Raw genomic sequence first — 13,492 nt, 5'->3', positions numbered from 1 at the left:
TTTTTCCCACCCATACTCAACAACCTTTCAAGTTAGCACCCAGACTCCTTCCCAGCAATTTACTTCTCTCTCCCTCAGCTCCTCCATTAACCCTGACTCCATCAAGCCTTTGCACTGCTTCTGAGGGGTGCGGGAAATATGGTTCTGTATTATAGTTTAACTGAATTATTACTCATGAGTTCTGTATTAATATGCCTAGTAAGGAACCTATTTGTCAAAAACATTTCCTGAAATTTTTTTGTTGTCTGTATTGTTACAGACATACTTGCTGACAGGTATTTGTTTCAAATGTTTTATTTTGAAGAATACTATTTGCATTGTTTATGGCTAAGTAATCATGTGTTTCCAATCACTTTCAACTTTAGGCATGTTGAATTAGTAGTTCACACACTGATATCTAGTAATCATTAAATATTAATCATTGTTTCCAGCATATAATCAACAGCTTTCATATTTACTAGTTAGAATGAGAAAGTAGTGAATTCACACTAAGAACTGAAAGATAAGCTAACTAGATTTATCGTTAATATATGCCCTACATACATTCCAGAAGTTTCTAGAATTTAGCAAAATCAATTCCCCCCTAATAGTTTATAAACTCCATGTCTTCAGCATTCAGTGAGTTGATTCCACCCACTAGCCAGTCACTCCACCCATTACCATTTTTCCTCTAAAACTTTAGACAGTTTTGTTTCCCCAACAGCAGGCATGTACTTAAGCTGCCTTTTTGGGGGGGTTGAGTAATTTTTTTCCATTCAGACTAAAATTAGAGCCCATTTCAGAGAAGACAAAAATCCCCTCAAATATATTGTGATCAAGTAATTACTTTAATGACAAGTTGAAAAAAACTCAATGTGATAAATTTAAAACCCACTAGATTTTCTGGAGTAAAAGTCTATGCAACTGGATTCATACTTTGAGAATTCTACTATAGTTATATTGCAAGGCACTAGTTCTCTTGCGAGATCAAACTTCAGTGAAAGGTTACCTGTAAAATACAGTAATTTCAGTTATTAGAATATATGCTGTGCATGCTCTTAAGAATGTAAAATCAATAAGAGTCAATTAAAAAATCATCCTAAAGTTAGAAGATGACATTTTAACTTGAATAAGGCTGCATCTTTTCAAATTAAGTAATAACTGAACTGTTCTATAATTTTTAAATAAGATTGGTGGTTTAGTTGAGCTTAAAATAAAATAAAAATAAAGGTAACATCCAATTTGATCAACTAGAAAGATCACATTATGAGCAGATGGTAAATACTTTGTAGTAAATATTAAACTTAAGCAGGTTAAGATATCCAGTCCACTTAATTCATTAGAATTTTAACACATTTTCTAAGTCGGCATTAGTTCAGAATCAGTCTTCTTTTACCCCACTCACCTTTAGTTCTCTGTGTCAGCTCTTCTTTGGTTTTACTTAGCTCAACAGTAACTTCTCCCAGTTTTTGTTCAAGCCAAGCAATAGCTTCCTGTGGGTCTTCTAGGGATACAATATACCTGTGAGCTTCTTCTGCCTGCTTCTTAATATCAGTGACATCATCTTGCAGAAAATTAATAATGCCCTCAAGATCAATACAGTTCTCAGGAGCTACATTATTGCCTCCTTCCTAGAAAGGAAGTGAAAAATGCTTTATGGTTATTTAGCAATGGCCTAAATTGCTAAAATAGCTTGTATCAGCTATAAGAGAATTCTAAATTCTCTTAGACAAATCTTAGTATAGACATCTTTTCTATGGACAGTTGAACAACTTGATGAATTTGTCCAAGAAAGGGAAGGATAAAACCTAGGAATTCCCAGATTTTAATCCTGACTGATGCCATCTTGCACTATGGGGATAATATCTGCCTCTCTCTTTTTTTACAGCACTTACAAACAAGGGTAAAATTTTCTCTATTATATGGATATAAACCCAAGTAACAGCAGAATTTTGCCCATAAACCACAAAGTATTTTATCTTGAGTTGGGAGAATGTGGAGTATAAACACACACCAAGTAAACAGTCTGTGTCAATTTCTGAATTGTTATTTACTAGTGTCTGGAAATATATTTTTGTAAAGGTAAAATAGGAGAGTTAAAGATGCAGCTTTTTTAAAATTAAGATGAAGAACAAGGGGAAGTAGAGGTTAAAATAGGATGACAAAGCTGCAATATCCTGTCTTGTGCCAAAAACAAGCACCAGGGCCTAATTATGCCTTAGATGTATATGCTACTCCCATTGCTTGAGATGTGCACACAACTCCTTTTTGAAAAGATGTTTAGGCTCCTCTCACTGAATATGTTTATAGGAGCCTAAAGTCACCTGGAATAGATACATCACTGAAGTTAAACAAAAAGTTAAATTTATATTAGATTCTACTATAAGTGCATCCATCTTTTTAGCACACAAAGCCCAAATTTGAGAACCTGAACTACTTACTTGTCATCTTATAGTACACATCTAAATTTTCATCCCTTGAAAAATGCCCAAAATAGATCTTGTTGAGAGTTCTTTAATGACAAGCTAAAAGGTAATGACATCTAATTTAATAAGAAATAAGGTCTACCCTTCTTGGAACAAGGATTCTTGATGTCACACTACATCAATTCCTTGGCATCTGGAGTCAGTTTACATTAATACCCAACCATGAGAAGTGCTCATCCCTTAACGGTAGGTTAGGTAATAGTACAAAGCCAGATTCTTCAACAATATGTAGGGGGAAAATTACCAGCATTCCAGCTCTTTCATTACAATGGGAATCCTTTATCTCCTGTTCTTCATCCAGGTTTTTGGCACATTCATTTACCAAATCCTTGTAGATTTCCAAGCGTTGTTCAGAAGCTTTTTCCAGCAACTCTCGTTCATGAGAAAGACATTGCCTGTATTCAAAGAGTTCTAACACTAGAAATTACTTTTTTTTTTTTTTTAAACAAACAAAAGAATAATAGCGCGTCTCTGACACTGACTAGTTAGAACCTGGGTATTCTCCCATGCTTGTTCATTTTGTGAACTGGGTTAATTTTAAGTTACAGCTGCTCTTTCTAACAAACTTCACAAGTGTATATTAGCCTTGTCTTCAGAAAGAGTTCAGTAACTAAAAATTATGAAAAATATTTCTACAGATCAAGGATTTCACAAGGTTGTCTGAATTGTGCATCTTACTAAAGGTAAGCTGTACACTAAGTTTGTGTATGTGTTTCATCAGGATTTCCATTCAAGCAGCTTTTGAGCCTCACATACCAAAACTACTTATAGCATGGTAGTGCGCTCCTATGTCCTCCTCTTGCACGGAACATATCTGCAGTTGATACAGGGATTGGAATTTACAGATGTCCAAAGTCTATCCCAAATCATGTCAAAGTCTTATTACTTAGTTCAAGACTTCTAGAATTGAAACATTTTATTGTTCTGGAAAGCATTTATATTGGACCATCATCAACTAGAGTACATTTGCAACAGGTTTTCTTCCTGTAATTTTAGTAGACAGTGCAACAGGCAACTATAGCTAGAACTTTATGGCTAAAGCCACTGAAAACATATGCATCATCTTCCCAACAAGAGGACACTGATTTTTGCCTTGGTAGCTTGAGAGATGTTGGGACTTCAGAATTGTCATTTGTCTTTCAGTGTTCTCGTCTTTCAATGGTTTAAGTCAGTCAATACAGAACTCTGGGTTTTTTATTTTTGTTTAATGTGAAGTTTATATACAATACATGTTGCTTTCACGGTAAGTTGTTAATGACACAACTTGGGTATGGGGTTTGAACTAGCTTTGGAAGGTAAAAGGACTTCAGAGTAAGAAATCTGAGGGGAAAGACCAGAGCAGTCAAAAAGAATTTGTAAGTCTTCTTTCTTTTACAAAGAATCTTAACCAATGTAATTTCTAAGGGAGGTGAGGGGGAGAAGAACTCAACTTAAATTTGACCAAATCCATCCATTTGGTATAGTGAAAAAGCAAACAAAATTGACCTCATGAAACAGAAGGCTGTTTAGCTGCCTTTTTTTTTTTTTTTTTTTTTATTAAATGAAGCCTTGTATATACAGGAAAGTTTGTTATAAGTAGAGGTATGAATATGAACAGATACACAGTGGGATATGCTTGTATAAGCATTTATTCCAGTTAAAAGGAGTAACTTTTTCAGTTTGACATGTTTGAGAAGGGGTTTAAAGCTAAAGAGTCACTTATATTAGACACTGGAATAAGTGTCTGCACAGGGTGGAGCGGGGGAGCAGGTATGTTAAACTTCCAACATTAAGTATTTGGCTTTTACGTTATTATTTCATTTTACCTGCAACTGTAAAAGATACAAATATTTACCATCTACAGGTTAAGGTTAAAAGACTGAGTTCCAGAACAGTGTAAACTACCTACAACTAGAAGACTATAAAGAAACCTAAGCAACAGTTAACTTACCTGAAATCTGTTTCCCGTTGAGCAAAATACTGAGTAAATTCTTGTGTGACTTCTTCACGAATTTTTAATTCCAGGAGTAACTTATCTTTTCTCTCATTGATCAGCTTGCTTTTCAAGTGTTCTATTATATTTAGTAGTCTCTACAATGATCACAAATAGCCTTTTAATGTTTTTATAAAGGAATGTTTACAGAAAGATTTTGTAATCACTGCTCCAAGAATAAAAGGTTCTTCAAAAGATGAGAATATTGGTTGATTTTTTTTTTGAAATGAGAGCAACCGTTGTGTCCAATTCTGCTACCATTATCAAAAAAAAACCAGGAGGATTGGTAGATAGATTACATGTTGGTAAATTGCTGTACCAGTGCAAACCATCAATATTGTATACATATGTACACAGAACAAGCATGTTCAATTATATCAACTGTTAGAAAAACTTTTTCTAAGAAAGATTGGAATTATTTATCTGTTCAAAACAAGGTTAAAATCTACGGTTTTAAACAGTATATTTTTAAAATAGACATTGTTTCTCAAGGAGCATTAGTTGGAGAATATAGCACAGCAGAATACAACCCAAAGCAAGAGTGGTTTCCAAATCTAGTTCTGTCCCACATTAAATTGATAAGCATGCTGAAGCATAGAAGAAAGTTTGTTGCCAGAGATCTTGCATGCATAGAATATAGGCATAAAGGATTTTTTGTATTACTGAAGTCCACAGCTTGCCCATGCTGTACATACGGTACATTGAGAAGAGGTCTATTTACATTGACTTTCAGTAACGGGTGCAACCAAACTAAATCATGACCAAATCCGAACTTAAAAAGCCATTTTTACACATCTTTCCGCAACAGGCAGCATGCTTCAGTCCCCCACAAATACATTATCGGAAGGATGAACCCTACCCATCAAAAGTTATATTGTATTGACTCTGAAAGCATCCCAGGTACATACCTGATATACTTCTTTTCCAATAATTACTTTATTTTCTTCCTCCTCATTTGGCATCTCTTTTGCCATGTCATGCTCCTGCTCCTCCTCCTCCTCCAGCATCTCTTTCACCATATCATGCTCCTCATGTGTCTCATTGTTATCCACAGTTAAATCATCATCATCTTCTATCACATCTTCCAGGCTCCTGTCCCAAAGTATAGTGGCTCTTTTTCTTGTTCCCTGCATTTTAGTGTCAGCATTATTTATGAGAGACACTTCTCTTGCAGACTTCTGGACAAATGACTGCTGTTGGGGAGCATTAGAAGTGTCTAGAACACAAATCTGTTGTGGGAAAGAGGTTGTCAATTATTTGTTAGGCACTGGTTTAGAGAACACTAAGCACTTATGGAGGTAGCCTGCAGCCATGGCTATCACTTAGCATGCAACTGGGGGCTGTACTTCATTCTGTTGGCAATGTCCACTTGCAGTTACCGCACCTGAAATTTTCTGCCACACTACAAAACAGGAGTACTTTTGAAGTGCAGAGAAGAGCAGGAATCATGCAGAAACTGCACTGTTTTGAGACCCTGAACTCTCCTGGAATGAAGCACTGGAAATTAGCTAGAGGGACGAAACCACCTCAGGAATGGGGTTGCTAATTCCTTTGATGTAGAAGAACTGCCGATACGTTATTTTGGCAAGAACTGTGGAAGACTGTCTCAGGAGCTAAAGGCAGCTTGTCCCTTTTGCAGATTCAGACTGCAGTTAGTGCTGGAGAGTAAGCAACTCCCCCCAGAGATTGGAGGAATTAAAGGAGGAGGGGGAAAAAAAAAGAAAAAACACTGATGTACTTCTCACCATATGCTCACTGAGAACAAATAGCTTACAATCAATAAGAGAACAGGGTGAGACGCTTGCATTAAATATATGAATGTTTAAAAATATCTGTAGCAGGTCAGAGATAGGATGAGCCATATGTGTGAAGTTTGGAATTTCTAGGGATTATGGTTTTCTAGCTGGCAGAGCCCAAGAGAGCATTATAATCACAACAGCTTTTTGTAAAGACTCATTTTTTAAATGTTTCCTTCCCAAAACTATGAAGTATTTCAACCAGGAAAGATTATAGAACATTTAATTTGATCAAGAGGAGACAAACGTAGAGACAAAATTCAAAAATCACTGAAGTATGATAGGGATTTTAGAGACTTTACATGCAAGTCTAAATGGTACAGATATGGAACTGCTAAATTATCTCCATAATGTAACTTTGTAGTTTTATTTTAAAAATCTTCAAAGTTATACTGCACTTACTTTTTGGGCAATTGCGGAGAACTTTAGCACATTGAGGGTTTCGTCATATGCAGCAGCACACTGACTGATGTTTACTATCATATATACCTTCCCTTTTCCACTGAAAAAGCCTTGAAGGAAGTGAGTTAGTTTACTTTCCCGGAATGGTATGTGCAGCTGCAGCCTAAAAAAATAATACCAGAGTTAGATACATTCTAGTTCAGTAGGGAAAAAGAGCCTCAGTCATAACATTTCAATCTGCAATTCCTGGATTCTTTAACCATATAAAAACAGACCACATTAGGTCTTCGAAATTTAAGCATTAAAAAAATTGTTAGAATGATAGTAAACAATCACACTGCTAACGACACTACTTCATACAGGTATTTTTAGTAGCTCTCACATTACTGTAAAAGTAGAGAAAGACACTTGGTTGGCTACATGTACTTGACAGCACTTTGTATTTAGTTTCACTGTTTCTCCTGTGTAGTATGGTTGTGTGGATCTCATACAGTAATGGGGGTTAGCATGCAGAGAAAGAAGAGTGAGATTACAGAATCACAAGAGTGCAGGATGCTGAGGAGTAGGTGTATCATCTAAAGCTATTTTTTGTTTGTCATTTTTAAAAAATTTGCTAAATTTCTAATTGATGGTGTCTTCCTAGTTTAATGTCACCCTGTGCAGACCCAGCATGAGGCCTATGCACCACTTACTCCCTAGTTTGAGGGCGTATGAGGCACTTAAGTGGTACACAGGCTTTATGCTAGCCCTTTAGAAAAAGAGTAATGGATTGAGGTAAAACCATTGCAATGTGATATGGTGTCCAGAGATATCCATTAATTATAGCCACAGTTGTCCAAGGACAGCTGCTCTCTGCACTGTCCCAAGTTTGAGAACTCCTTTCTACTTAGAATTTGACTTACTGCTAGATGCAGTCCTCCCCCAATCCACTTTCCCTGCTGAGAACCTCTGGTGCTTCACCAGCCTGGTCTGTACCTTAATGCTGGTCCTGACATCCAATATCCAAGCACCAGCAGATGATGCATGTTTTACAGACAAGTGTACAGCTGGGGGAGAATGCAGGGGTTTCCTGCCCCAAAGCTTGGTTTACAAATAAATCAGTCACTTGTCATGGAAGACTAAACAAGTTTCAAAATATGTAGGAATTTGAATAATCAGAATGAACAGCAAAATGTCTGAAAAGTGTATTAACTGATGCATTTTCAAAAAACTACTCAGTGTGTTTATCAGACTTCCCAGAAATTTTGCACATTTGGGCTGAAGAGTCTGGGAAATTTATCAAACTGCTTTTTCTACCACAACTACAGTTAACATTTGTGCTACATGCTGTAGAAAGGTACCTTTAGCTATTCTATAAAGGCACAAAAATTTAACAGTTATAGTAGCACCTACTTTGACTGTTGACTGTTCTTAAGTGCATTGATGCACTTGCCTAGAATCAGTAGAGAAGTGTTAATATTTCCACTCTCTTTCAATCTATCACCTTCATTGCGCGTCTTGGTACATCTTTCTGAGCCAGCAAGATCACAGAGCGCCAATCTGAAAATACAGATTAATAGTTATTTTGCTTTTCAGGTGTTTTGAAGTCAGCAAAATTAGTGTTAGCTTTGAAATAAACACAATCACTTACTCATTGACTCGTGTTACATTAGGTGCTTCAGAATCTTCAATCTTTAACATTTTAACAGTGAATATGCTGTGACTAAAAGATATAAATACAAGTTTTTAAAAACTGGTCTAATTTCAACACTACTTAAATTCAAAATACGTTAGTCTCCATAATGCCTGTGTGAGGAGAGATTCATGATTGAAGATATACTTTGACATGAAAATTTACCTTAACATCCTGAATGTGTGTTTATGAGAATATACGCTTGAGACCAAAATGCAGTCTTTTTTTAATTGCTCAAACAGGCGAAGTAGTAGACTATCCCCATACCCAACACTCTCTTGATTATTAGAAGCCCGAGGACTTTTCAAACCCCAAATGAGACTGGAATATAAAGGCAAACAAACTTAACAGCTAAATGTCTTATCTTCAAGGAAGGCATTTCAGCAAAAGGTGTTTAATTCTTATGTAGGTCAATCTTATTGAAAGATCTGAGCAAAAAAAATTGCAGTTTTTGTTCACCATTAAAGTAGGTCAAATCCAGAACCTAAAAGTCTGGACTCTCCCCTCAACACAAGCGCCACAGAGATTTTAAAAATTGGCCAGCGTGGTTTTTGTGTTCTACTACCCTATATTGAACAATACCAATAACGGTTCTCTCACCTTCTACTGGAGTAAGTATTCAGTTTTGTGCAAGCAATACTCTGGTGCTTCAACCCGAGCTTCAGAAGTTTAAAAGCTTCTTTTGAATCAGAAATCTGAATCCACTGCAGATCTGGAGAGGAAACAACAAGATTTCATCTTTAATGGGCCACACATTATTTAATACATATATCTTGATTAGCACTAGAATACTACTGTCATTTAGACTGCCATGAGGGCATGCATTTCTGCTTTAGCAATTGCTTTAGCAATCACACTTGACAACGCTTTGCGATCAATGGAATCGATCTTACCGAAAAAAAAGCCATTGATCAGTACTTTGAGTCTACAAAATAATGAAAACCATATTGATAAACGCAACAATGTTTGTACCTGAAATCACCACAAGGGAACTTCAAGCAATATTAAGATGGTAACTTTTGTTAACTAAAAACATGGAAAAAAAATACAATAAAATTAGCCAGAGACAGCTCTCAAAGCTGGACTGTGACAAATAAATAAAAATCGAAGGTTAGATCAAATTTTGTTTTTTGTTTAATTTATGCAACCTTGTATTCTTGAGGTTATGTAGTCCTCAGTGTAATGATATGTACTAAGACATGGCTGTAAGACTTTCTTTCTGATCCTGTATAAAATGCATGTTTAGAATCTCAGTAGATAGGAAGTATCTAAGTGGTATGTATACCAGTTTAACGGACTTTTTAGGGTAAGTCTACACTGCAATGAGACACCTGCAGCTGGCACAGGCCAGCCAACTTAGGCTTGGAGGGCTTGGGCTAAGAGGCTGTTTAACGGAAATGTAGACATTTGGGCAGACCCTCCTACCTCGCAGGGACCTAGAGCCAAAGTTCCAGCCCAAGCACAAACATTTACACTGCAGTTAAACTGACTCGTAGCCTGCGTCAGCTGATATGGACTACCCATGGGATTTTAATTGCAGCATAGACATACTGTTAGGGGCTGAATCTATACTTTGCAAAGGGGATGACAAAAAGCTCACACCACCACCACACTTAACACCCACAAATAAAGCCTTATTGGGCCTTCTAAACTGGACCTGGTTAGGTCTATTTGCCAGTATAAGGTCTCAAAACTTATGCTGGGGTGGAAGCAAGCAAGACAGTCCTTGTAGAATTTCCATGAATAATTCAGCCTAGTTGTGACCAGTGTAGCCTGAGAAATCTGAAGACATAGCTTCCTTCTTGAGGGAAGCCTATCATAATTGTGAGGCTGAGCTTTCACGAGAGAGAGAGAGAGAGAAATATATCATGGCAAGAGACTCTTCCTATACTTATCAAAAAGCAGGACTGTCTCTGGGTTTACATAGAGTCTTTTGTTTTTAACAAAAGAATTCCAAACAACTTTCTTCAGTTTTGGGTTTCCAACATTCATGGTATTAGAAAAAAACAGGACTTGGAAAAGAATTTTCTACAAGGAAAATTAGGGAATGGGATACAGGACCTTAAGAAGTGCACTCTGGAAATTAGGGGAACATTGTGGAAGACCTCCTAATAAAGTGCATGTATAGATGTACACATACACAAGCACTTTAAATTTGGGGGAGTGAAAACTGGGAAACATTGCTATTTTCAGAACTGATTACTCATGCTTAATACAAGGTAAAGACATTCCTATCCTACTACAAAGCTAGTTCACATTCTTCAGTACTAGCACCAGGATGAATACACCTGAAATTCAAACAAGTTATCATAACCAGCATAATAAGTGGTATTTCAGTTACCTTTTACATAAGAGCAGCCTTTGACGTCTTGAGCAAGACGGAGCACCCTTCTTTTCTTGTCATTTGACACTGGGAGCAATAAGTCATAAATGCACTCGTTGTAAATCTCACAAAAGGAAACCCAAACAGAAAATTTCATGTAGCTTTCCATGCTCATGTTAGGTTGTTCAGGTTCTTTTAAGGGTTCTTCCAAGTCTGCCAAAACATTTATTCAATTACACAAATGCTCTGCTCAAATGAAGCCTTTAAAGCAATATAACTTGAGTTAAAAGTTAATCATCATATCTCAGCACAGTAATGACAAATTAGATATCACAAAATATGAACTTTGATTCAGATCAGACTTTACAATAGTAAGAAGCTTTTGTGATCAATAAGCAAACAACATTTTTTGGTCAACTGGGAATCTCTACCTACCTACGTTACATCATCATGAGAATCACTGAAGCTCACCTGCTCTTATTCAGTGGCAATAATTGGTTTAAAACCAAGTTTTAAACAAGTTTTATTACATATTTGAACTCTTTAGAACATACTTGTCAATTTAATGCTACTTTTAAATCTTCCCTTTTAAAAAAAATTGAGAATAGACTACATATCTATGGGGCTCATTTTGGATTCCTCCCAATAGTTATAATTAAATAGATTTATTCTAAGTGCTCATAAAAGTTGACAGGATGATAGCGCTAGAAATACCACCATCACCAGCAGGGCAAGTTCCCCCTGCCACAGCCACATCCTACTCTGCAGTCTGCCTTAATTCGGACCTAGATGAGTACTGCAATCTTCATACCAACTTTATCTTTGGCCTCTCTGCCAAGTCTACCAATTGGAGTAGTTTGTGTCATGAGACCCATGCACAAGAAACTATATACAGCCCAATTGCTGTCAAATGACAAACACTTTCAACTACTAGAAATCTGGGCTCGAAGTGAATCACTGATCTAAAGAATGGCCCTCAGCCTCTTAAAAAAAGAAGGTGGGGGGGAAATTAAGTGGTTTTAATATAGAACATACCTTCAAATAATTCTGAAGTTTTGCTGTGATTGTTTATGCTGTTTTGAGAGTCTACCTATAAAAACAAGGACAAAAGAAGGAACAAAGATTAATTTTAAAATGCACTGTCCTTATGTCATGGTCGGTATAATATTAGGTATTTAAATCCATCAATTTTGTAACATAGTACTACTGCTCCACTAAAGGCTAGTCAATTGTAGCAAAGATATGCCAACATAAGTTTATTGGCCACACAAAGTTTCCAGCGGCTGTTAATGTCACAAAACTAGAGAACCACATCTCCAAATTTCTGATGGGCTGCATGTCAAACTAACAAGCTTGGAACAGCAACAAAACTAAAATGCTCACTTGAAGAGCTTAGCTAAATGATTGTAACCACCACATATGCGGTTAAGAGACAATGCTAAAGTCTGTTTCAAGCTGAAATAAAAAATTTAAGATTCTGAAGACTATGGGGTACCATTTTTTGCTAAACTTATACTTGTAAATCAAAGGAAGAGGAATTCCTACTGCTAATACTTTTAAGTTTATGTATACTTCCAATATCCAGTTTTGTAAAGGTAACACACATAGTACGGCTGCAAATAGCAGAAATGGAATTCATCCACCAAGAACTATAAACACAAGTACAGTGTACCTTCAAAAGAAAACCTGGATTAAAAGTGAGATTCTTTATATGGAAACTGTGCCCATGATAAGCTGAGATCTCATCAACAGATTCATGCAACAGCCACAAAAGCCAAGTGGTTATACCACTAAAACTGCAAAGAGGATTTTTAACTTTATACACACAGGGCAAAATCCTGGCCCCACTGACATAAATGGGAGTTTTTCCACTGACTTCAGTGGGGCCATGATTTCAACCACTAAGCATGGGTTACAAGCCATCTCTCCCCAGTCTATTCTATTTTCTCTCCTCCAACCTGTGTCTGATACTTTCCTCTATCGTATGAGCAGCTCCCCCACCCAGATTCAAAAACATACATGTACTTTTCTGACATCTTTTTATAATCTGTTAGGTGCCTATATTTCAGTCAGCACCTATTATAAAATTTACCTGGTATCTTGAGAGTGCCTGTCCTCTCAGTAACAGCTCCGAAGCAGTAGATTTTGTTTAAAATTATGTAGATTTTTCCACTTACTCTGTGTGTATTGTATAAACTGTCTCAGTTTATTAGAGATCTACACTTAAATACTGTCTCCAAATGTAATGGCTACACTCCAGAGAATTTTTATTAATAGATGTAATTTTACATCTCCCTCTACTCTGCTATTACACAGGAACTTTACAATATATCAGATATTGCTGCACATTTCACAAAGGCTCAATAATCATACATAGGGTGGAAAAAAGATGTTTAATTAAACCTGGGAAATTAAATCCACTGCCAGAGCCAAAATGTTTGGTATCCATAGACAGACACCATACTAGTCAACCCAGAAGCCTAGTGGAGGAAACAAACCTTCCTTCCTACTGACACATTTGCATCAAGTTTCCTTAATTGCTAGTCCTCAGAAGATACCATCCAAGGGACTGAGGGAGGAATAGTTTCAAGGTGAAAACGCTTGCTTGACAGTCTCAAATATCACAGCTGAGGAAGTCAGTTTTAGGTCCTGTTAAAAATCTAATCCAGTCTCATAAGGGAAAGGCACACTGAAGTGGAGGGGGGTGGGGGGGGGTAATGCAGCATCTGTGGATTCAGGAATTAAACTGCAACTTACAGCACACAGTTCAGTTAGCCATTCCTGATTTTACTTTTCTGGCTTTGGAAAGACATCTGGCTAAGTTTTAAATTATTGCTGTCATCAGGAGAAAAAACTCTGCAC

General features: G+C 36.7%; 1 protein-coding gene across 2 annotated transcripts in view; it reads right to left on the bottom strand.

The window, feature by feature from the left end:
• Window positions 1-13,492, bottom strand: part of KIF20B (kinesin family member 20B) — a 75,612-nt gene that overhangs the window by 45,467 nt on the left and 16,653 nt on the right. For both annotated transcript variants that reach the window (XM_043551431.1, XM_037904813.2), the window contains exons 7-16: window positions 11,666-11,720; window positions 10,649-10,843; window positions 8,908-9,019; window positions 8,266-8,337; window positions 8,028-8,174; window positions 6,636-6,798; window positions 5,346-5,666; window positions 4,396-4,535; window positions 2,710-2,860; window positions 1,385-1,610 (exon numbers count right to left, since the gene is read on the bottom strand). In XM_043551431.1, the coding sequence (XP_043407366.1) occupies window positions 1,385-1,610; window positions 2,710-2,860; window positions 4,396-4,535; window positions 5,346-5,666; window positions 6,636-6,798; window positions 8,028-8,174; window positions 8,266-8,337; window positions 8,908-9,019; window positions 10,649-10,843; window positions 11,666-11,720 (1,582 nt within the window). The remainder of the gene's footprint in view (window positions 1-1,384; window positions 1,611-2,709; window positions 2,861-4,395; window positions 4,536-5,345; window positions 5,667-6,635; window positions 6,799-8,027; window positions 8,175-8,265; window positions 8,338-8,907; window positions 9,020-10,648; window positions 10,844-11,665; window positions 11,721-13,492) is intronic.

Source organism: Chelonia mydas, chromosome 7, assembly GCF_015237465.2.
Source record: "Chelonia mydas isolate rCheMyd1 chromosome 7, rCheMyd1.pri.v2, whole genome shotgun sequence".
Taxonomy (NCBI): Eukaryota; Metazoa; Chordata; order Testudines; family Cheloniidae; genus Chelonia; species Chelonia mydas.
The sequence above is the reverse complement of the archived record's forward strand: the minus strand, read 5'-3'. Positions and strand labels throughout refer to the sequence as shown.